General features: G+C 37.7%; 1 protein-coding gene across 2 annotated transcripts in view; it reads right to left on the bottom strand.

The window, feature by feature from the left end:
• The window catches only part of LOC115269966 (troponin C, isoallergen Bla g 6.0101), a 54,107-nt gene extending 35,371 nt beyond the window's left edge, over positions 1–18,736 (bottom strand). The window contains exons 1-2 of one of the 2 annotated variants that reach the window (XM_029878812.2): positions 18,549–18,736; positions 555–582 (exon numbers count right to left, since the gene is read on the bottom strand). In XM_029878812.2, coding sequence (XP_029734672.1) covers positions 555–582; positions 18,549–18,560 — 40 coding nt within the window. In that variant the 5' untranslated portion in view covers positions 18,561–18,736. Of the gene's footprint in view, positions 1–554; positions 583–17,844; positions 18,134–18,548 lie in introns of those variants that run through there. The other variant, XM_029878813.2, reaches the window with a different exon arrangement.
• Positions 18,737–26,136: the final 7,400 nt, after the last annotated feature.

Consider the following 26,136-nt stretch of genomic DNA (forward strand, 5'->3'; position numbering starts at 1 on the left):
CTGCTGCTGGTGCGATGCGGACAACAACGGTCGTGTTACGTGTCCAACAGATAAATGCCTTAGAGGCAAGTGCTGTGACGAGTTGAATAGCAGGTACTTTACGGCTATTCGGGTACTAAATAGAGACATTTCTGATTTATGATGAAGGGTGCGTTCCGTGGGTGACGATCGAAACGCATGCGAGGTTCGGTGTAAATGGGTTATTTTATGGTCCAATTTCCGATTCTTTTCATTTCGTACTCCGGCCGTAATCAACTGATGATTACAATGCGTGCTGGGCGGCTGGCTACTGACTGATACTGTTCAGATGTTTCAATTACCTTGGAGGGCATATCAATTTCATGCTTTGTTCGATTCTTGATTCGAACTGCATATCCAAGTTAAATATTGTATTGCTGGAGGATATGCATAAAGTCGCATTAAAAGGTTATTAACGACGTATTTCAAAATTGATAATAATTGGCTTTGGAGTTGCACGAGCAGTTTCTCCGTCTCATCAATTTACAGAATTACACAACCCATTTCAACCATCCCAATAACGGTTAAGTACTTACGTTCCAGCTGCTGCTTGTCAAGATCCTCCTGCAAATGAACAAAAAATAAGAACGATAATGTGATTAGGTCAGAGAAGCATACATTTTCACAAAACTTGCTCGGAATATCAATGATTTGCATGTCTTAAATATATTACTCCATTTCGGCCACACAAGCTCGAAGCCAGATTCCCACCTTCACCACCCGAGTAAAAGTCACGTCCCACTCATAAAATGAACATTTCACTCGAATCATCTCATCGCAGCATCGGTCCCGCAGAAAACGGAGTAATAACATACAGTCCAATCACTCATCGATTCCAATCAAAATCACATTCGGCAACGTGCTCCCTTCAGGGAAACTCTCGACAATGCCAACGTCGCCGCCCCGCCCAATGAGGGCTTAGCCTCATCTGTATGCGGATCAACGTCACTGGGTGGAGGATTTTTTCTGCTGCTGCTGCTAGGAATCTCACTTTGCTGGTTGATTCCAACCACCGATGCTGCAGGTTTTCCCTTTGCAGCTCAGTCAGTCCTCTGAAAAATTCATGTCGCAACCTCTGAACAAGGATCAAGTGTGCAACAATTGTTGTGCATCGATTTTTGTTGCTTGGTCGGTTGGATTGATGCTCAATGGTGGGGGGTAAATGAGAGAAACTGAAGGAATGAGTACAGAGTCATCCCATCGTGGGTGGATCATGGGTACCACGTACCTAAATGGGAGCTGCTCTCAATGTGTTTTCAGATATTCCAGGAACATTCTAAATGTCATTCATGTAAAACAATACTACACTATGACCAATAAAAAATGCAATAGTTTTCAAAGTCATAGTTCCCTTTCTTCCTTATTCGGTGGAATTGCATAATGGTAGAGACACTTATCTGACAATGGTATAGGATCAAGGACTGATTTAATTCACATATGTACCTTCGGAAATACAACGAAATATAAATTTACAAACAATAAATCAACAATGTCGAGTCAAGTACAAGACACTGAAGACGACCTTACAGTTGAGGTCGAAATACGTATCTGTCAAAGGATGCAAATTCTTAGTGGAATTCAAAGGAACAGTACTTAACGCGATTTTCTTTTTATTTACAGATATTCCCCTAACAAGCCCAGGAGATTCAACATAAACAATGTCAGTTTATACCAAGTGCGGTTTTTGCAATGCAGCACTTTTCTAAAATTTTAGTTCCTGAACGTTTGGAACTATTTTGAAAACATTATCTAACCGTGGGCATATTCAAAATTACATGTTTTTGGGTTTTCATATGTTTGGAAGTTTTCATTTTTATTCATTTTGTTCCAAATTTGGGATCGGAAGTTAAAAAGATTCTCGAAAAAGAGCGATATAATTTACTTTATTTTTTTTTTAATTTATTGGTCTATTTTTATATAGATCCATTTTTTTTTTCAATTCATTGCCTATTATTGTGTCACTTCCTTTCAAAACATAGTTATATTCAAGTTCGTAGGAGAGAATAAAAACGAACTATAATTGCCATCTCGAATTTTGACACGATGGTCAAATTTTGGCTAATTTGGTGTTATATTAGAAAAATAATCTAATCGGTGGCAGCATCCATTTATTACGTAACGCTAAAATTAGCATTTCGGACACCCTCCTCCCTCCGTAACACTTTTTGTATGAAAATAATAAAATTTGGTTTGGATCGCAACGCTTGGCTATACTCCCCCTCTCTCCCTAGAGCGTGTTCCCAGGTGTTTTTTTTAATGATATTTACTTTGTCCAAAAACCTGCTCAGATGTGACATGTGAGCTGCTTGCATTGTTAAATACTAATAATAAAATTGAATTCATTGAAATAGTTCATTAGAAACCATCAAAGTCGCAGAAACTGGTTTGTCGCATTTTTCATGGACTGTAGTTGAAATAACAATTTTTAGTTTTTTTTTTCATGAAGAGTCCTGATTTGCATCACTGATAAAACCAGGAAGACTCTCTCAGAGCTCAGAAGCAGCACTACTCTAGCAGTGTAAAAATCATCCCAAATGAGCTGAATACTACTTGTAGCAAATACGCAGAAAAGTCCGTAGAGTTTACTACATTGTTAATACATATTAATAAACAAGTTTTCAAAACATGTTGTGTTAGTGTACGAGAAAGGCATAAACATATAGTAAGATACATCTCTTGATTTGATTTTTATCAAAAGGACATTAGGCAACTATCTTCGAGCAAGATATATGTGATAGGATGTAGTTATAATTGGAAAGACTGCAGCTATCTATTTCTTCTTCCGAATCATAAAAAAAAACAAGAACAAGATTCCTTCAAGTTCTCATTTAATATTAATGTTTATTTGTGTCGAAAATTTTGGTAGATTACTCGAAGAATTTTTCACGGAGTCCTAAGAAGATTGAAGAAATTTCCACTGGAATTTAGAAGATTTTTTGTTATTCCAAACTCAAGAACTGCACTTAGCAAACTATGGCCTATTAAAAATGATCTCCAGAACTGCCCAAACATGTTTATAGGAGCTCTCGCAAGAATTTAAGATGAACAGTTCTGGTCGAATATGTTTGGAAAAATATGGCCGAGTTTTTGAGCGATTTTCGTCTTGAATAATGTGTGTTACTTATGGCAAACTCCTGATGAAATCCACAAATTCCTTGTAAAAATTGCAGAAGAAGTATGTGGAGAAAACCTAACAGATCGCAATTTTGTTTCTATGAAATCGACTAAAAATTGTACCCCGATTTATGACAGATATTATCTGGAAATTTCACAAGAAACTCAATAAGAAATTAAGTTATAAATTCTAACAGGAACTCATCAGGGGTTACAGCTGAAATTTCTTCAGCAATTTACATAAGAATTCCTACTTAAAGTCGCATTTTGGATGATTAATTGCTCCTTTAAGTTTCACCAGAAGCACTGATATCAGAATTCTTTGTCTAAACTTTTTTCGAAGGTCGCCAGAAACACATCTTGCAGTCGGGTTAGAAATGCGTTAAAATAAAAAAAAATAAAACACGGGGATTGACCAGCAGCTTCGTCAGAGATCTTACCAAGGATTTTTATAGAAATTCTCTTTGGAGTTTTCGCAGAAACGACCCCAGCGATAGCATACGGGAAGGAGACAGCACTCATAATAGCGGTCTTGGACTGTACCACCTACGAATTTGGGCGACTCACTTAAGGCGAAACTGAATCGCATTTAGGGGGAGAATCAAGGTACCATCTGATTTTTTCTGGTGGAAAATGTTTTTCGTTTTCACAAAAATCATTTTTGAACAAAATCTCTCAAAAAATGTTTTTTTGAAAAAAAGAACGAAAAAAATGTTTCACTAGAAAAGAAAATAATCATGAGATACCATAATGCTTCTTCTAAATGCGTATGAAAACCAATTTTGAAAATATTGCTTCATTATTTAATAAAAAAAAGTGCTCAGAAACACTACTCTAGGCCTGTGCAATTAAATTTATAAATCTATCCAGATGTTCCTTCACAAGGAATTGTCTAGAAATTCTTTCAAGGATTCTTCATTTATTAAATTAACTTCTTTAGAGATTATAGAGGATTTAATCTGCCTGTGGTCCCCTGAAATGTGTTCTAGGATTTCTCACATTACTTTTCATGTGATTTTTTTTTCGTATTTTCCCACGGCATTTTTCAAAGTATTCCTCTAACACCTGCCAGTGATTCTTATGTATTTTTCTAAGATTCAAATAATTCTTTTCGGGATACTTCCTTCAGTATCTTCCAGAATTCCTGAATTCCAATCGATCTGGAGTTTTTCACGGAAATCATGAAGAATTTCTTCCCAGAACTCATTCCAGACCAGAAGTTTTGCCGGTATGGCACTCAGAGTCCCTCACGGGTTTACATAAAACAGTATGCCCCACCTGCGTTCTACATAAAAAAGTAACTTTTTTTACGGGATTCCATTGAATTACTTTTCACGATAACTTCCGGTATACCTCTTGAGATGTACGCGGGATTTTTTCCAGATGCTTCCCTCTTATAGAAATAGTTATTCCTACGATTTCTACTAGAGTCAATCTAAGATTTTTTGTGCTTTTTTGCGGATTTTATGCAGCAGCTCCTTCTGAGATATCTTCCGTAAGCTTCCCCTATATTGCTCCAAAAGTTCCTCATGGGATTTCATCCAAAGTTCCACATGCACTTTCCGTGCGCTTTCTTCTATAGTTTCTCCCGGGATTTCTCGTCATTTCATCTGAGTTTTTTTTATCAAAGTTTTTCCCGAGACATGTCTTGAAAGATTACTTCCGGAGTGGCTCTCGTGATGCCTTTCTGAGTTTTCAGGATTTTTCCCTTATTTCTGGGTTTCTTATTGAGCATTTGGTTCACCACTGGACTGCGCACTCAGTCTTTATAAGTGCGTAAACGTTTAAAAAAGTGCGCGATTTCATCAAATCCAGGTGATGTCTTCGGCGCACTATTGCTTTAATTTATGCAGAGTAAGTGCTCTGAACACACTGAGTTGATTTGTTGCAAACGCGCACTTTTGTTTACGTTTTCGGACTCTTGAAAACTCGTGCAGTAGTCCAGTGGTGAACTAAATGCGCCATACTTATTCCATGCATTTTGGAGTTTTGAGGGAGCTTTTGCTAATATTTCTCAAAAGGATCTTTCCAAATTTTTTAGAGACAGGCTTCTTTTCGTCGATTTTTTAGAGATTTTCCCGAGTATACTTCTAGAGCTCTTACCAGAATCCCTACCAGAAATTGTTCCAAGATTGTTGTTTTGTGTATCTTAACCTAGAGTTAATTCTACACTTATAAGATAGTTGGTGTGTTGCAGATTCTCAAATATTTGCTTCAACAGATCTTGCAAGAGTCTTTCCAGCAGTTTTTTCTCGAAATTCCTCTTGGGATGACCTACAAAATTTCTTGTAAGAAATTCATGCAAATATATCGGAAGGAATCCAATTTGAATCTCGCAACAATTTCCGGGAGGTCTAGTGAAGAAATTTAAAGAGAAACTTCTAATGAAATTTTGAGAAAATATGTGACAGGAAAAACAATCTCAGGGTTATCTTTAAATTAAATTTTAAGCAAAAATCCTGGGAAAACCCTCTAAAAACCTTTAGGAGAAATCAAGGGAGAAACTACAGGCATAATTTTGCGAGATATTTCAAGGGAAATCCCAGAAAACTCTTTGTGAGAAAACCTTGAACTTCTGCAGAAATATCGGAAGAAACTTTTAGAAATCGTTCCGGAAAACCAGAAAAAAGAATATCTGGAGACCCTCTGGATATATTTTGGAAAGATCTCCGAAAGAAATCCATAGAGAAACTTTGAAGGCATATCGTGACAACTGCCGGAAAAAAATCCTGGGAGATGCTCCTATTGAGGCCCCATACAAAAACTCCTGCAGAAATCCCAGAAATAACTCTAAGAAATCTCCAGGGAATACCGAAAAAAATTCGGAAGGATAAATCCGGAAAAAACCACTGGGAGGAACTCCTGAAAAATTTCAGAAGAAAACTCCAGTAAATCTCGTGAAAAAAAAAATATAAATTCAAGGATTTTCTGAAAGAAATCAATTATTCTGCAACATATAAGAAACCGCGACATTTGCGGCCGACTGGATGCATGGCGTATTAGTAAAGGTGCCCAAAACAGCGACCTGACTGAATGCGAATTAGTGGGGTATCATGTTGATGGGCATCGTTCTCAAAGTCCTCTGTAAAGTGATCCTTAACTGGACATTGGACAAGGAGAAGATTTACGCAACTCTCTGGCGGCAGCAAGAAAGATTCCGTGCCTTACGATCCTGTGTAGATCATATTATCACGCTCTCTATCATCTTGGAACAAATCAGTGAATTCCAATAATCTCTCTGCCTGGTGTTCATTGATTACGGAAAAACTTCCACCGTCTCAAACGAGAAAACATGTGGGAAGTCCTCAGGCGCAAGGGTGTTTCTGAGAAAATCATCGGCCTCATTGAAACACAGTACAAGACCTTTTCCTGCAGAACACTGCACCACAGACAAACAGACGTAACTCTTAGAGGGAATTCATCAAAAACTTTTGCCCGGTGTCATTTTCATGAGTACACTGCCACCTGTTGGTAGAACCGCGCGCGACACTGTCGGCCATGATGAATTTAGATTTGACGTTCTGCTGACACACACACTATTACACAAATTGCCTGTAATTTTCATTTGCATCATTCAGCAACGTGTACACTGGCAAACGTCAAAGCGATCGAACAGTAGCGCATCTGGTGGAACGATCGCGCAAATCAAATGAAATTTGAATTGATCGTTAAATGCGTGTGCCAAGCCGTTTTGAAGAGTGTTACGTCTGTTTGTCTGTGACTGCACAACGGTGTCTTGTCCGATCCCATCCGGGTCATTGCTGTAGGAGACAAAAATATATCATATCACTGCTACTGTTTCCTCATAGTAATCGACGAGATCCTGGTAGGAGCGATTGATCGTGAACCAAATCGGGGGTTACTGTGGCAGTCTATTACCATGGAGTACCTAAATAACTTCGAATTGGCTGATGCCGTTGCCCTCCTAGCTCAACGGCTCTCTGATATGCAGAGTAAGCTCGACGATCTTGATGATCGCTCCTCAGCGGCAGGTCTTACCATCAACGTCAACAAGACCAAATCGTTGGATGTAAACACGGTCAACCCTTCCAGCTTAACGGGAGCTGGGCAATCAGTGGAGATTGTTGAAAGCTGCCAATATATTGGTAGCCAAATGGCGGCCGATGGCGGCACCAAGATCGACATGGATGCATGATCAAGAAGACGAGGGCTGCCTTTGCAAGTTCAAGAAATGTATGAAAAAAAAACAATCAGATTAGTCAACGCACCAAAAATCCGAATTTTCAACTCGAACGTGAAATCTGTGCTGCTGTATGCCTGTGAAACTTGATGTGTATCAGCGGAGAACACTCAACGGCTGCAGGTCTTCATTAAAAGATGCATGCGGTATGTAATTCGTGCATGGTGGCCTCACAATTGGATCTCCAACGTGGAGCTCCATCGACGATGCCATCAAAAGCCGAGAGCAACAGAAATTCGGAAGCGAAAGTGGAGGTGGGTCAGTCACTCTACGCAGGGGTGCAAACGAAATCTGCTAGCAAGCAAAAGATTGGAACCCAGTGAGACATTACAGAAATGGTAAACCCAGAGGCTCATGGCGGGGCAGCCTCAACAACGAAATCAAGCAAGTCGACTGAAATTGGACCTGGCCACAGATCAAGGCGATGGCAGGAAATCGCCTAGGATGGAGACTTTCAATTGGGCCCTCTGCACCACCGTGGGTGCCTAGGATTGAAAATAAGTAAGTGTATAAAATACTGTTTCACATGGAAGGATTCCTGTAAGCATCCAGACACGTGTCCTCACGGGTGACTTCCAACGGTAGCATAACATCGCCAACCGACAGGGAACCATTCCTTATCCCAACCGGAAACGATTCAACCAAAGAAGGATTAGCAATGTGACCGCTCGGGGATTGTGTTACTCCGTCGTTCGACGTTGTTTCAGCTTATAGCTGGAAATGTTGTCCAAGGGGATCAATACATGCCACCATTTAAGGATACACAAGATGACGATAGAAAGTGAGCGCTTAAGCTCGAGTTGGAAACTGGACCCCCTTACTGACGACCGAAGTGAATCCAGTTTATAATCCTTTGACAAGTGAATCAACCGATCAAATAACCGTTGCTGGCGGGCTCACCTCTATGGAAAGTGATATGGACCCGATCGCCATCCTCGGAGCTCTGGTTCTTGTGACAAAAAGTTGTCCATGGCTGTTGCTGCTGCAGGTGGACGGACGAGACAACAAGATTTAATCTCCTTCATCACGCCAATCTGCATGTCAATCGAGAGTATTGTGCGCCGTTTTTAGCTACTGAATGATGATGCTCGTGTTTGCAGCCACCAGTTGGTGTGCGACGGTGGTGCTGGGGGACCCAAAAACCAGAGCAAAGACGATTAATCTACCTGTCGCCGTGGCGTACAGACGCCGGCCACCGACCATCGTCGTAGTCATCACCCACGTACAGTGTTAGAATGAATTCCTACCATCCATACCGGACCGTGTTACTCGGCTACACTTGAGAACGGATAAAAAATGATCACGAAATGTGCTCGTTTCGGTACCGTAATGTGGAGGTAAATTGGTCTATGTGGTAATTGAAACGGATGATTTTCTAAATTAACAGTAAATTCAGTGCATTAGACTCTGTTAAAACCATATTTTAAAAAGTTTTACTTTGAATTTTTAACTTACTTATTTTTTTTAATTAAAAATATTTTCCAGATTTTTCTACATTTTCTGAAATCTAACTATTGACTATTCAATCAACCACCAACATACGGCACCATTTCACCGTTACGCTAGCCACTAGAGAGGGAACACCACCCATTAATCCTTGCTCAGATGCCGCCGCGCCACCTTAGCATCTCATTGTCCGTCATGTTTCCTCACCTCCTCTGCCCACTTCGTCAAACAAAATTCCGCCAATCGTCAAAGAAATATTTCACAATAATTGAGCGCGTTTATATAGCCGTTTGCTACCCCCGGGCCACGGTGGTGACGCGTCCCCTGGTAACTGACCGTTCGGCAGTGCGACCGCCGTGTGCTAGGTAGTACCAGACCGCTAGCAAAGAACAATATTTTCTCATCTTGAGCGATGACGCCCGCTTTTCATTGTGACATTGAGACAATTTTGATGAAACCCATACGCGAAATGGGTTACTTTTTTCTTGGGTTTTCTTTGCAAGCAGTTATAAGCGGCTAGAATTGCCAATCGTCTGGTACTGGTACGGGTTGCGGGACGATGAGATGGCAATTTGGACTGGCCGGAACCGCGTGGTGTTGTATGAGGTCATACCTACGCATTCTCTGGACTCGAGACTCGCGCTTACCGGGAAAGCAATTGTGAGAAATGTGCGGAGGTGTTTGTCCGCACCGGATAATGGCTGACGTAATGGGGTTATGGTCCATAAACTGTGAAAATGGGATTAATCTTTGTGAGCTGATATACGTAGAACGATTGATTTACTCACTCTCATTCTTTCATAGCCGTTCCATTTCAAACAATACCTTGTTTCTGAACTCATTGTTTATTAATTAGAGTTATCTAGGGTTGTCTAGGCGCATAGTGTATGAAGCGTCGGTAATGGAAGGGGGAGGGGCTAAACCCTCAAAAGTCCTCCCTTGTGCACGGGCTTGTCCCCCGAGTATTTTTTTCTGAAATTACTGTGCTTAAATTGATACCTTAGAAAATTTCAAAAGGAACCACAGAGGGTCACAGAAGAAATTACAAGAAGGACTCTAGATAAATTTTTAAGATAATCTCAGAAGTATCTTTTGGGATTTTTCTTGGAGATTTTACTGGAATTTCTTCAGAAGTTCTTTAAGTGATATTTTTCAGGAATTCCTTCTGATATGTCTGCTGATATTCAATTCCCTTCTGGAATTTTTCAAGACTTTCTGCAAATTGCTACTACTTTCTGGGATTTTCAATTTTTTACAAAAATTTCTTCAGGAGGTTTACCTTAGATAATTCAATGAATTCCTTCTAGGGTTACCAGGAGTAGTTTCAGTTGGGATTTCTCCCGATAATCCTTAAGATGTTTTTCAGTTGTGCATTCTGGTATTTCGCAATAAGTGCCTTTTGGAATTTCAAAAGTGATAGAGAAATGTGAGGGGAAATCCCAAAAAGATGTTCTTAATCTATAGCTCCTGTTATTTGGCTAATAGATTTTTAACTATTTCTGTAAGTTCTTTCTCGGGCTCTAGGATTTTTTCAAAAAATTCTGGCCAAACATCTATAGGTCCTAAGTGCAGCTGAGAGGCTCCCTTTAAGTCTCCTCTCTAGCGATTATAACGGACTTGTATATGTAAATTTTGATTTACTTCTAGCGTCAGAAGGTAGATGGAGCAATCCTTTTCCGATCTACACTTAACAAATTGTAGAAATGTCAATTGTGACACCGCAATAACTTAAAGAGAATCGGAGCAAAGAGAGCCTCTCTTTTGCAGATTGGACCTCTAGACATGTTTGTCGTCAATTGTTTGGAATTCCTTCTTGGGTCCCTCAAGTAGTTTATTTTGGGATTTCTCGTGATAATCCTTAAGAAATTCCTTTAGTTGGTATTTCTCAAGAAGTACCTTCTGAAAATTTTAAATGAGCCCCAGGGGTTAGGACACGATAAGCTGAAAGAATCCAATAAGATAATTCAGGGAAACTTCTTAAATGAACTCATTGAGAAAAAAATAGAAGGATTACTACTCAACTGAAACTCAAAAAAACTCATGAAAATCTTGTAACAGAATAGTAGGAGAAATTTTGGGAGGAATCTCAGAAAAAAAAACTAAGGAAAATTCCTAAAAGGAGCCCCAGGAGGAATATTATAAAACAATTCAGAAAAAAAAACTCTAGAATAATTGTTAAAAAATTCTCTAAAAAGTATTTTTGCAGGAATTCCATAACTAATATCTGAAGGAATCGCAGAGAGTAAGCCTGAAAACCTCAGAAAAAAAACACTAAGAAATACTGTTCGAAAGATTTTCTTGAGTATCCAAGAAAAAAAAAACATTTGATAAAATCCACAAAAAAGCATTCTATGAGCTTTTTTCCCGATTTTTTTTTGGATTTGCTGCAAAAGAAGCATTATTGCACGAATGGTTTCAGCAAGAACTCTTTTAAAGATTCCTCCGAGAATGATTTAGGAATGCTGTTTTTTCCATTATGGCACAAAATTTCAGTTTATTAGACGCAGTGGCTCAATTTCGCCAACATAAAAGGAAATAGAAAAAAATCTTTCTTATGCACATCTTTATAATTTTCTCTACGATTACCTTCAGGGCCACTGTCGATTTTTTTAGGGATCCTTTCAGAGTTTGTCAAAGTTTTCAAGAATTTCTATGAAAAGAAGATTCTTGTAGGATTGTCTAGAATGATTTCAGCAAAAATTCCTGCAAGAAATCCTCCAGGTATCCCTTAAGAATCCTCTTCTGTCCATGTTTTTCTTTGAAAATTTCACCAGAGATTTTTTCCAGAGATTCTTCCAGGAAACCTGCCGGAAATTTTCCTTCGATCTTTTTCTGGAGTTTCTCAATAAATTTCCCAAATGATTTATAGTGCAATCCCACGGGTTTCTGTAAAAAAAATCCTGAGATATCTTTGAAAGTTTTTACAAGGATTGCTACAGAAGTTCGTGCATGTATTCCTTTATAAATTGCTTCGAAAAATGTTGAAGGAGTTCTTTCACGAATATTATAAAATATTCTTTCAGAGTTTTTCTTTGGAATTTCCTTTCTAGACTCTTTCAAAAGATGCAATTCCAGGAGAAGTTTTTTTTCAGTTATTCGAAGATTCAGAATTTTCTCCAGGATCTCTTTTTAAAAAATAATTGTTGGAATTTCTCCAGAAGGTATTTTTTTCTAATATTGATTCATATCTTCAGGGTTTCTCAAAAATTTTATTTAGAAATTTCCCTAGAAATCCTCAAGTGATTGTTCTGGATGTTCCTGTACACATGTCTTCCTCCAGATTCCAGGTTTTCTCCCAGGGATTGCTTTGGATTTATTCAGACCTTTCTTCAGAGATTTTCAGATTTTTTTCCAGTGATGCTTCTAGAAAAAATCTACCAGCAATTCTTGCAGAAATTACTTCAGAATATATTTCTGAAGATGAGAAATTCTTCTAAAAACCCTCTGCAGATAGGAATCTCCAATTCCATCAGATACTTTTCCAAAAATGCATTAAAAAAGTTCTTTTTTTTTAAGATATTCGTCATTTCCCAAAGCATGCCTCCATGTTTTTTTCTTTTCAGGGTTTCCTTCAAAATATCTCCAGATAGAACTATAAAGATTTTTGTGTATTTCAGAACTTTTATAAAAAATCTTCTAAGAATTCCCCCGGAGATATCTTTAGGAGTACTTCCAAGGATTCCTTCGGAAATTCCTCAAAGGCATTCCTCAGAAATGTATTGATCGATTTCTTCGAGAATTATACCAATACTTTTTTCTGCAGTTTCTACAGGGATTACTGCAGACATTTTCTCTGAAATTCTTTAACGGATTTCTCCAGTAATCTCTCCAAAAATGTTTCAAGCAATGTCTCTTCCCGAGCAAAAAAGAATAACAACAGAATAAGGAGCTGTGTTATTAGGGTAAAATAACTGAATAATAGAATCGATTATTTTAAAGTTATTAACATAACATATTATGTTATAAACTTGTCTAATATAAGCGGCAAAAGAACAAATATCATAACAAAAAATGTTCTTGGAAAACCATTTTAATAACTTGTTTTGTTAGTATCATAACAATGAATTTGGAAAATATTTAAATAACAAATTTTGATATTAATTTGTTATTGATAATAATCGGAAAGCAAAATATGTTGATATCAAAAACGTAACTAAGTATATTATGATACTTTTTATATAAAATTGTTCACCTTGTCCCACAAACCCACAAATAACATGAGTAACAATACTTAAAATGATCGAAAAATGCTATATTCAGATTTTAATTCTTTCTAAGAGAATGTAAAATAAAAATCTTCCAAAAATTTCTCCGAAAGTTCTTCTACGAAATCATTTACAGATTTTCAAAGACTCCAGAATTATGAGCAGAATCCCCCCAAAGATTTCTTCAGAATTAATCGTGATCATTTGTCCCGAATTTCATCTTGAGATTTCATTGAGTTTTTTTCCGAAGACTTCTCCTAAAATTTTTCAAAAAAAAATTGCCGAGAATTGTAATAATTGCTCAGAAGAATTACTTTTGGAATTTCTAAGAAGATTGCGCCAGGAGTTATTTTGAAGACTTCTTCAGGGTATCGAAGCGTTCCTCCAGAACTTTCAAGTGTTTCCCCGAATATTATGTCAGGACTTTTCAGAGGATTCGTTCGGAAATTTCCTTCATAACTGAATAAAAAATGGAACAAAACAAAAGAACAGATTATTATTATTGAATTGTCGCTTTGATTTCAATACTTGTTATTGTTGTGCTATTGTTGATAAGTTGACAACAATACAAGTACAACAATAACAAAACTTGTACTTCAACAAAACATGTTATTGCAATGTAGTTGAGTGAATATATATCAATAGCTTGATTATAACTAAATGAGATTGTCCAACAAAATTTGTTGTGGAAAAGATGTACCTTGATAATTAAATAACAACGAAACAGGATATAAAACCAGGTTATGTGATTTCGCAGTTATTAATTTGATATTCTCCTCTGATCGGGTTTGAAACTATTTTTGAAGTTCTCTTGTTTTTTCTTCTAGGAAATAAGAAGGTATTTTAAATAAGTTTCGTCGAGTGTTCTCCCAGGCATTTATTGAAGAATTCTTTTGTAAACATTTTCAGAAATCGCTTCAGGATTTTTCGTCCTGGAATCCTTTTAATTTTTTTTCAAGAATTTCTTAAAGGAAGTCCTCTAGACTAGGCTGTCCTAAAAAAAAATCTATGTCCCAAAAAAATCGTTTAGAGGTTCTGCCAGGGCTGGTAAAAGGTCCAATTTTTGAGCATTTTTCATCAAAATTTACTAAAAAAAAATACATGAACTATTTTTTATTTTCAACCATGAAAGTTTTATCCGATAGTACTATTCATATGCGCCATTTCTTTAAGAAGGCGTCTCCAAGTTAGCCTAGTGGTTAAGACTATGGATCCCCAATCCAGAGACGGCGGGTTCGATTCCCGATCCGGTCGGAAAAGTTTTCTTGACTCCCTTGGCATAATGTATCATTGTACTTCCCTCACTACAAACAAATTCATGCAATGGCAGGCAAAAAAATGCCCTTCAATTAATAACTGTGGAAGTGCACAAAGAACACTAAGTTGAAGCGATGTGGCTAAACGGGCTCGTTTGGAAGTTAACCATCAATGTTAACTTCTTTTCCCGATCAGCCCAGATAGCTGTGTAGTGTCGGTAGCGATTGTCTCAATTGGCTAAGAATAACACTACGGATCACCTGTTCCGGGGGTAAAAGTCCACTAAACAGGGAACCCCAATCCAAGGTGTCAGGCGACCCGTGCTGATGGATGAATGGTTGAGGGGGTTTAAAATATGCTCGATCTTTAACGGAGCCCGTAACGTAGGTAGATCGCCTTTGTGTGTTGCGTTACGGTTCAAGATCTACCCAACCGAGCCCTAGTGACATCCGATTTGTCAAGTTGGGGTAATGTGTTTTGGTAATAAGGATTCATGGTACAAAGTCCTTGTTACTGGTGACAGTTTCTAAAATTGCATTTATTCTGCCTTGCTGATAGTTAAAGAATCGGACTTTGCCCACCCGAGACTACACTTGATGTTAGGAAAACAAACATGCTTTACGTATCTAATTGCGTACTAACCTATCAAGGACTGTTAAGTTCTGGTAATTCAAGGACTCACGTGTATTCTTATTGCAGAACACATTCTCTAATTTGACAGAGTTTTGCAACTAGCCTAAAGTCCCGGGTTTTTCTTTGTTGTCCTGGGACTAAACTAGAAGCAAGACATGGATGAGGTTAGAGTTCCGATGCATGGATAAATATCAGTACCACCGTTTTGCTTTTCTCAGAATTCAAATCGATTGTGTTTCATTAGGGGCGCTCTTTCACTGATTTGAATCTCTATGATAACGGGACCTTTTCATCGCAATCGATTTCTTGCACCTCTGGGTTAACAAAACAGGAACTGTACAAAAATCGATGCTTCATTGCCTCTCAATGACAATGGAGTAGTACGACATGCACTAAATACTAAGGATACGGGTAATGTCACAAAAGATCAAAATACTGGTCGCAGTGGCTCACCCGAACAGAAAAAAAAAAGTTGAAGCGAGGCAGGTCAAGTCCTAGTGGGGACGTCGAGCCATAAGGAAGAAGAAGATTTCTTTAAGAAAAAGATTTAATGTATTAGAAAAAAAAAAGTTTTTTGAGAATTTTAATGGAAAAGGGTCATTTTTCAACAATTGCTCTGGCGGAACCTCTAAACGATTTTTTAGAAAATCGAAATGTTCTACAATATGCGTATATTTCATTTAAGAGTTGAGCACCTTGACTTTTCGATCATCGAATTTTTTGGACAGCCTACTCCAGACAATCCACCAGGAATTTCTTTAAAAATGTCTTCAGGGATTCTTTCAAGATTTCTGCCAGTTATTTATTGTTCAATTTCTGAAAGAACTTTTGAAAAAACTCCCTTGAAAAATATCCTAATCATGAAGAAATTTTTAAAGGAATTCTTGAAGTCTCCCTTGGAAGAATTTCCGAAATAATCTCTGTGGGAATTCAAAGAAATTTTCTTAGGAATTTATGGAAAACTCCATTGAAGTGCTTTTGAAGTAATCCATTTCTGAAATTTTTGATGAAATCTCCAAAATTCCATAGAGTCACTTGAGATATGTTTGAAAGTATTTCTGAAGAAATGCAGAAAATCTAAAAAAAAAAATCCTAGGGATATTCGTGAAGGAACCCTGGAGTAATTTCTGAAGATTTTTTTTTAGAAAAATGCCTGGAGAAACCTTGAAAGAAACTCCTAGGGAAATCGTTGATCGTTCCTAGAAGTAATTATTATAAAAAAAAACAATTCTAGAAAAATCTAAGGCTTTTTCGCTCAATGAAAAGTTGACGTTTTCACAACGAAATGGCAAAAAGTTCTTGAAAGCATTTATGAAGCTGTCCTTACATGAACAGGAGGAAATCCTGAAGAAATCTCCATAAGGACTCTTGTAGGAATCTCTGGAGAAATTTCCGTTTGAATCACAATAGGTAATAACAAAATAATTTCTGGATGAATCACTGAAGAACTTGCTTCGGGAATGATCAATTAATTCCCTAGAGCAACTATCGAACAATCCTCTACTGGACTGCTTGAAGAAATAACTGTATAAATTTCTGAAGAAACCTGCGAAATACTTGCTGGAGAATTCAAAGGAAAAAATAATAGAATATCCTTTGAAAATATTTCAGAAGAAATCCCTGTTGAACATTCTGGAATGTTTGAATAAATTTCGGGAAGATTTTTTAAACAAATCTTAAGAAAAAAAATCTTAAGTGTTCATTGGAGGAGTTTCAGAAAGAACCTTTTGAAAACTCCCAAACAAACTCTTGAAGAAATTTCTTCAAATTCTTGAGAGTAAATCAGAAGGAAGCCATGAAGAAATTTCTTAAGAAATCCCTGGAATAACTTCTAAAATAGTCTGTGCAAGCATCAAACGCATCATTCTCATTCAATTTTGACTGTTTGTCAACCTATTACTTGTTCATCATTGGTACAAATTTGGACTCGATTGGTTAATCTTTCGCGAAGCTTTATCCGTTCTCGTAAAACACTAAGACTACCAATTTTTGTACTGTCATATCTCGGAAGCCAGTGAATGGAATTGAATGAAATTTTTAACGTTTATCATCAAAATATTGATATACACATATATCAATATATATACACATTAATACTCTCAAAAACTGATGTCAAAATTTTGTTTACATTTTTTGACTTAGCACAGTCATCCCCTCAGGAGTTCATGTTGTTTATGTTTTGTTTGGACCTGAGAGTCTCAGGTTTGGACAACTAGCTCAGCACAATCTCAATTTGACAATATTTGACATTAGTGATTACAGAAATACGTAACCTTGTACGATTGAGGTTGAAACCGAACACATTGCGAACGTAAATATCTCCATTACATTGTAATTATTCTAACATTTATGACTGCCGTTGACGTTGAAAAGTTAAATATAGATTGAAAACGAGTGTGTACGGTGAGACCCGATTCTCGTTTCGCAAACATTTCTCTCTCACCACCGTTATTAATCACGTTTCAAAAGTTTTCCCCAACGTGTGCATTTCGGAAAATTCTTCGATGTTCCCACTGGAAAAAGTCACTTCATAGCTGACCTCACCACACCCGCGTCTCAAACTAAATTGAAGCACTTAAACTTATGAAAACAAATAAATGAAACGAAACAAAACGACAAAACTACACAAAACAAATGAAACCAACCGGAGCTCGACCGGTGACCCCACTAGTATCGATCAGTAGAAGCCAACCGATAAGGAACACTGCGAACACTTTCTTCACTACTTCCATACGGTTGGACGCCACGTTCCGGACCGAGCTCCGAACTCCGCCGATGTTGCAATCGTTACTCGTCTTTGCTTCCAATTTGTGCGATTCGTTTATTTTGTTTCCAAAAAATGCCAAAATTGCGAGCAAATTTGTTTCACAAGTTTTCGAGAAACAAAGGTAAAACACAAAAGACACAGAAGTATACGTAACTAAGTTAGTCGAGAGAGCAAGCAGTTTGTTACAACAAATGCACACTAACCATTGCTGCTTTTTTGTTTTCTACTGAATTAAGAGTGAGGGGTGGTCCGAACGGACGGAACTTTTATCAGCACTTTTTGGTTCGGTTTTCGCGTTTGCACCTGAGCACACTGCACTGGCAGGCTCGACTCTGTTGGCGAGATGGATCTAGAACTAGGTTTGACTGAATGGCCGTCTGCTCAGCAGAATTATATCGAAAGGGTTCTTCCCCCAAGTCGACGCGGACCACACAATCTCGAATCCTCGGTTTGAACTGGCACTGAGGTAAAAAGTACTATAAAATTTCCCCGAATTTATTCGCACTAGTACACCAACACACCGAACGCCGAAGGGATGCAATTTTGCTGCACTTTCAGAGGTTTTCCACGGTTGTTTGAGTGCACGACGCTGCAGCTCTCCGCTTGGCACTACATATTATAGTTGTTTCAAATATGAACGATGGTCTTGGCGTATCCACGGGTTTCCCAATCCGGCGGGACCATTCAGCCGCCCCATGGGGGATTTGGCACGGACGGAGGCTTAACTTGTTCGCTTCAGACGCCGCAGTAGCAGGTGTGCCGAGGTGCAAAATAGAAAATCACAACGTGCCAAAAAATTCCGTCATCATTCTGCCCTCCCCGAAGAGCAAAACGAGAAATCTCGGCACATGAGACTGAATTTGCACATCCGACATCGAGCAGAAGGGGTTGACACGATCATACTTACAATGGAAGTCATTATGGATAGAGCGGTAAATTTGCACTTTGCAGAGGTAAGTCGAACAACGAACGCGAGCACGCGCTGACGGAAGTCGCGATGTTCCGGAAAAGTAGTAGCACAGAACCTTGACGGCTTAGACGTGGACCGTGGTCAACACTTGTACGGAATGGAGCGCTTGACTGCCGATCGTGTATAGTTATATATAAGCTTTCTTTCAGTTTTCACCGATTTTCCAAGCCCGCGACCAATACCACGCTTCTTCTCTCCACCCCCACGCAAGAATACCGTCCACTAGGGTTTCCCAGAACGTTTACATTCTCACCGTTTCCATACCGATTTCCCCACCCACATCATCCTCTGAACCGAGCAAACGTCAGGTCGAGCAAAATAATCATTTTGTAATTTATACAATTTAATGAAAATTTATTTTAAACTCCCTCCCCAGTGCTAATACCTGCACGCATTCGGCTTCGCCCCGGAATCCCGCTCTGTGAGTATCCCATCCGAACGTACGTTCTTACACGCAGACCCACCAGCCAGCGTGTACTCCGACAACCACACTCACACACACACAAAACCACCCACCTACCTATAGTACATATAGCCCCTACAAGTTGATGATAATTTTCCCCGCAAGAATGAGCCTGACGTGTGCTGCTCTGGGTTGATAGAGCAAGATCTCGCATGCAGCAGCAGACGACGTCTCTGACATGGAGGAGCTGCCGACCGACACCGGCCGCACCAGCAGGTCTCTCAATGGATATAGCTAAACAAAAGGAAAGAAATTTTCCTCCCTGGGTGCGCGCTGACGGTGCTTCAATTGATGGTTGAAATCGGGAAAATTGGATCTACAGATAAGGTAAGTATACAACGGAGCTGCATATCGAACTTTCCTCGAGCCGTGGGCTTCTTGGCATCAGTCTTCTAGCTGTTTCGTAACCATCGAAGAATGGGTTCACTTCCCGATCTAGCAGGAGAAAACTTTTCGTCAAACGTGAAATTCTTTATATTTCAGACTAGCCAAACTAACTTGAAGTTCAAAACATAAGGTCTACACTCCACTCAGGCTGAGACAAATTTTATGTTGACTTGTCTGTTTAAACTCCTCCCTCCATTCAATTATTTTTAGCTGGATTTTGCATGACAGATAATAGTTATTTATGCAACGAGTTGCAAAATGATGATTTTTACAGTACGAGTGGTACATTTATCCATCGAGGCTTGCCGAGTTGGATAAATACGATGAGTGCTGTAGAAATCGAGCTTTGCAATGAGTTGCATACAACATTTTTTGCAATGACCAAAAAACATTCATTAGTATGATTAATGCAATCAGCATCATCGTGCTTCGCGGTGATTGAATGGGAACGACCACGTGCTCCGTCATGCTAGATACGAAATTTGGATCAAGCAAGCCGTGCTGTAACCATCACAGTTTGTCAAGCTCCTACCGTGAAAACGGTGGAAACTCAAGTTGTCAATCAAACAATTGCATTATGATCTTGATTATGATTCATAATGCAACCCAAATGAGTTGCATTATGAACCATAATGCAACTGTTTGGTATAGACTAGAGTTTAAAATTTTCATTTTCAATGAGTGAAATTCAACGTGAATTCTGAAGACTCTCAACTGAGGGATCAAAATAAAATTCATTTTGGTGAATGATTTTTTTCACTTATTCATTAATTTTTCTGTCACTGACAATTTTCACTGAGAAATAAAACTGGACCGTAACTCCCGATTATACTTCCAATAACCTCAAAACTTGTGTATAGTAGTTAATTAGAATATTAATTATGTTCTCTATTGTTCCATTAAGTCGAATTGTGCGTCTGTTAACAGAAATTGGACATTTTACGACGTGCGAAAAAATATTCGTGACAGAGAATTGAATGAAAAAAGAGAGGCATTCAGCTGACAATGAATGTGGCCAAAAACGAATGAAAAAATGAGAATGTCAATCTTCACTTTCAATCTTCGAATTTTTGACTCTCTGGGTATAGTTCAAAAATGTAGGCCGTTGTACTATCCAAACGTCCAAAAATTAAAACACATTTTATAGAGCTGAATTGCAGAAAAATATTTATGCAATTCAGTATCATAATTTATATTTTATCTAACTCATTTTAGTATCATAATGGTCATTTTTTCCGAACTGGTTCATTATGCAACTGAAATGAGTTGCATGATAAAAAATAGTTGAATAATGATCATAATGCAACTCATTTGAGTTGCATTATGAACATTATGCAAATGAGTTGCATTATGAAAAAATCATTGCATAAAATTTTGTATGGAACTCGTTGCAAAACTCAATTTTTTCAGCACTCTTCGTATTTATCCAACTCGGCAAGCCTCGTTGGATAAATGTACGACTCGTGCTGAAAAAATGAACTTTTTGCAACTCGTTACATAAATAACTATTATCAAAATATCGGGTCTTCTAAAAATCGTTTAGAAAACCAGCCAAAGAGTAAGTGGTGGGACAGAAAGTGAAATTTGTAACAGCCGATGCGGATTCAAGTGGTCAAAAATCGAAAATTATCTTCATGCAATTCAGTACCGTCGTGCGGGGCTACTTTTGACATGCGGGGCTACTTTGGACACTTTTGAATATGGATTTTTTGAATTCAAAATATGGTTCAAATCTGTTTGATGTCTTTGGGACTATTATGAAGCAATAGTTTTCCCTTCATTTGGTTGAAATTATTTTTCAAACAGACCGTTTATTGCTTGTCAGGACGCGAAAAAACATCGATTCAACCAATAAAATTTACATATCGAATCAGAACATTTGATCTGTAAGCATTGTTTCTACAGTTCATAAATTTCCAATGGTTGATCAATTTGAGCATGAGCATGAGCATAGATGACCGTACTATTCGTAGTTGCTACTCCGTGATTGACCAGAACAATCGAAGTTGCACAAGGAACCAACAGACGGAGCTTGGGAGTAGCTTACCGTCCTCAATGTGCATCTTCGAGAATTCCAAACTTTATTAGGTCAATAACGGCGCCGGCCACGTCCTTACGGTCATCGAGGAAGGAAAGGAATGTGTTTCCAATGGTTGATCAATTTATTCAAAATGTATCAACGTAGCATATACAATCGAATATTTGTATTGTTATACATTATAAATGACCGTTTCACCTAAATAAAGCATTGATGGCCCCTTTTTTCAGGCTATCTATATAGCAATATCACGCTGCTCATAATATCAAAAGTAGCACAGAACTATCTTAAAACGCATATATTTATTGAAATCATGTCTGATATAGTATACTACAGCATTGGTACAAAGTAGTTTTCTTAATAACCCTGAAATTTGAAATGCAGTTTTTGTTATACATACCAATGTCCAAACCCAAGTAACACAGAAAACATCTTTGAGAATAAACTTAAAAATAGACGTTGTAGTATAGTACTACATATAATCGTATTTGTACACATATTATGTTGAAATCATGTTTTAACTGTGTTTGGCAATAACAAGTTACTGAAAAATGTTATCATCCTCACTACAAGTTAAAATAACGTAGATTTAACGTTGGTTGCACAAGATATTTGTGTCATCGTCTTCCTTCAATTGAAGATGATATGTATAACATCAGCAGCACATAGTTATAATATTTGAGCTCAAACATGTTATTAAAACGTTGTTTTTACGTATTAAATACGTTAATGTAGAACATTATCAGTTTGCTATCTCTTCTCACTGAGTTGATCATTATTTAATAAACATCTCTTTCACTTAAAAATACAAAGCAATCCAAATACGATAGCAACTTTAATTTTATGCTTTGCGGTTTGATCCCGCTACAAGTATGCTAAACGGGGTAACAAATGGGTATGTTAATTGTCTCTAAAAAACTTGGCGCAGACCACCAAGCATTCCACTGTCACCATGGCTCAAAAGATGGGCGCCACCGTTCAACTTTATATAAACGGCAGGTCTCCCGTCACCTAAAAATCACTGGGGTACTTACGTGGCGGCTAAATCTCACTTACCAACACAGTTTTTACACTTTGATCCCGTGAGCAATTAATTAGTATTCGTTCTAGCAAACGCACTCCACCTTTGTTATTGTTATACCTATGTTCAAAATAGGTCATCCAAAACCAAAAATGACATCGTCGTATTCTATTGGGAAGTAGATGTTCAAAATACGTTGCTATGATATTTTTTCAATGTATTTCATTCGATTCAAATGATATTCGATAAACATGTTATTGAGATGTATAACAGTCGTAATTTGAACGTATTTCTAAAATGTTGAGTTCTTCCATATATCAGGCCAGACTAATTACAGTGCCTGCTAAAAAGTTTTACACTACCATTTTTATATACAGCCGCTTGTCCATCTACTGATGTTTCTGCCAATAATTATCCATCCGGAGCAGTTTAAATATGTAATGAAAAAAATATAATTTCCTTTTTGATAACGAAGACAAATTCTGCAGTCTGAAAGATCATCATTAATACATCATAATTGAAAATAACATCCCAAAACATTCTGACGGTACTTTGTCATCAAGCCACCATGTTGCATGTCTGAAAATTTGTTTGAAAATCTTTTACAAACCACAGAGATGTCAAAAAGCTTCCCTTCTTATGTCCAATCCGATGGAAAGCGAATGAATTTATGAGGAGGAAAAGTGCTTATTTCACCATAAGTTTTGAACAGCACATGAATTTAAGTCATAGTGCCCAAACATCGAGATGGTAAATTACAAACGAAATGTAAGGCCTGAAAATTATTTTGAGCCATCACTAAATACTGCATTTATAAAAGATGCCATATTTATTTGCTGTGCGGGGTTGACAAATAATAATTTCGTACCTGCAATAAGTAAGTTGTTATGATGTTGCTGAGAACATATTCGATACATAATTTTATGTTATAATAATGTATTGAAAAACATCTTCAGTAACATCAAAGATGTTTTATAAGCCGCCATTGTTTGCGCTTTTTCGGTTATATAAGTGTATGAAAATACGTTTTCCATATTTGAAACAAAACATGGACGTTTGTATGAAACATGTATTATATACAGTATTATAACAAATTGTGTTACTTGGGAAGTAGCCCCCATCCGATTACAGGGTAGGTAATCAAAATTTGAACCAAATTGCGGCTTTCTGAAGCAGTGCAAATTTTAAGTGATTTTTCTCCCACATGGAAATAATTTACTACGGCAAAATCGTATGTACATGAAAGCCACGGGTATAAGCTTTCTGTTAAATGGTAAAAAGTTTGTATTTGCACCGAATTTCATTGAAATATTTGATTTTTCATCAACTATGATTTTAATCTTAATTTGAACCATCGTAATCATAATTTAAACCAATTTTAATCTTAATTTGAACTACTGGCGGCAGCAGCTCGAGCAACTCACAAAACAGCCAATTCCATGCTAAACAATTAAAAATCACATGAATCTGCTAATTCTCATACCTATTTTTCATTGGGCAGTGGAATCTCAACTCAGAATGTTCGAAATTCTTTAGGAATTTGGAAACAAAATCTGGAATTTTTCATCCCCCAAGAGTAAACAAATCAACCACTAGCGCAATCTACAGGCCAACACTAGAACCCCACTTCCGTTTACTAGTTCAAATTTAGATTACAAATGGTTCAACTTAAGATAACATTCTCCAAGTAAGAATCACTTAAATTTGCTAATTTTATGACAAATAATGCGGAATATTATTCGGTTGGCCGATTCTACGATAAATAAGCTTTCATTTGACGTGTTCACATATTGCGTGTGATACAATGCATGAGCTGTACGAGTGCACCGAAAATGTGCTTTCTGTTGGGAGAAATGAGTGAAATCACAGTGATTTTTCAATTGCCTGTTTTCCATGACAAAAACGCTATTTTCAATGCTTTTAAAGTCCATGTTATCATGTTATAATACGAAAAGCTGTTTAACATCTTTTTCGGAATAATATTTGCCTGAAAAGTACGTCGTTTTAATGAATTTTGAAATGGTTCAAATTAAGATTACAATTTGACTAGTTCAAAGTTTGATTTCTTACCCTATATGAGATGTGTCCGATTGGTGTATGAACAACTTTTTTGTTTATTGATGGATTTAGTTCAAATTTTGCATACACCCTACATATACACTCACTACTTTGGGAGTTATAATGTCATAAAGTTGAAAAACCACGAAAAAGTGTATAAAGAAGCCCCGCATGACGGTATCATAATATTTATCTTATTCTACTCATTTTAGTATCATAATGACCTGCTTTTTCGTACCGGTTCATTATGCAACTGAAATAAGTTGCATATGAAAAATAGTTGCATAATGTTCATAATGGAATATCAAACTGTAGATTGGCTAATGTTTGTATAAGGCTGCTGAGTCAATATAATCAATGTTCCAACGAATAGTGTAAGAAATTCTTGAAGGCCTTTCGGAACGAACTTCTGAAGGAATCCCGGAAGAAATCCCGGTTGAAATCCCTCAATGAATCCCAGAAAGAGCACCTGGTGTTATCTCAGAAAAAAAGGTTTTGTGGGAAAACCGATGTAGGTCCTTCTGGAGGAATGCTAATAAGTCGCCCTGGAGACATCCCGCGGAAATCCCAGAAAGAGGTAATCCTGAAAAACTGCCTAGAAAATTCAGGAATAAATTCCTAACAGAACCCCTGATCCAATCCCAGGTTAAGCTCCTGGATGAATCAAAGAAGAAAGCACTGGAATGAATCTTAGAAAAAAATGCTGGAGAAATCTCAGGCGACGCTCCGGGAGAAACCGGTGAAATAACTGAAAGTTCGAGCTCGTATGAGGTTGATCATCAATATTAGCTTCTTTTCTCGATCAGCCTTGATAGCTGTGTAGTGTCGGTAGCGGATGTCTCAATTGGCTAAGAATAACACTACGGACCGCCTGTTCCGGTGGTAAGAATCCACTAACAGGTGACCCCTAATTCGTGTTGTGATGCGGCTATATGCTTACCGTGCCTAGGAATGAATGGCTAACGGAGGCTGTGGAGTACCACGGCGCCCTCCACAGTATTTTGCCCTTACTCAGTAAGGCTTACTGCGCTAACCGGAGCAATAACGCAGTGGGTTATTTGTCTCCTGGATTCCGAGGCTTAATAAAAGTGGGTAAATGCATATTTTCATGAACGGCATGAAGTTTGTACAAGTAAACCTTCATCACGCAAAAGGTGCTTCTGCTGTGTTGAGTCGAAGGTTTAAAAAAGAAGGACTGGAAGTGGCGCTTATTCAAGAGCCATGGTCCAATAAACGAAAGATTCTTGGGGCTCCGACACAAAATAGTAAACTATTTTATGATGAGCAACAAGATTCTCCCAGAACTGCTGTCTTAGTACCGTCGTTGGGGGTGAGAATGGGTCAAAAAAGGATACTCAAAGATTGTTTGTTAAATAACAAATGCAATTGAAGTCGGAATAACTTTTTATTTAGTATGTATACTCTTCTATGTGGTTTTGATAGTTTAGCAAGAAAGTATTACATTATATGAATTGCTTGCAAAACTACAAATTATTGAAAATTGACCCAATCTCATCCCTTAGAGGGGGTGAGAATGGGTCAAAGTATTCGAAATCGC

This window comes from Aedes albopictus, chromosome 2 (genome assembly GCF_035046485.1).
Source record: "Aedes albopictus strain Foshan chromosome 2, AalbF5, whole genome shotgun sequence".
Taxonomy (NCBI): Eukaryota; Metazoa; Arthropoda; class Insecta; order Diptera; family Culicidae; genus Aedes; species Aedes albopictus.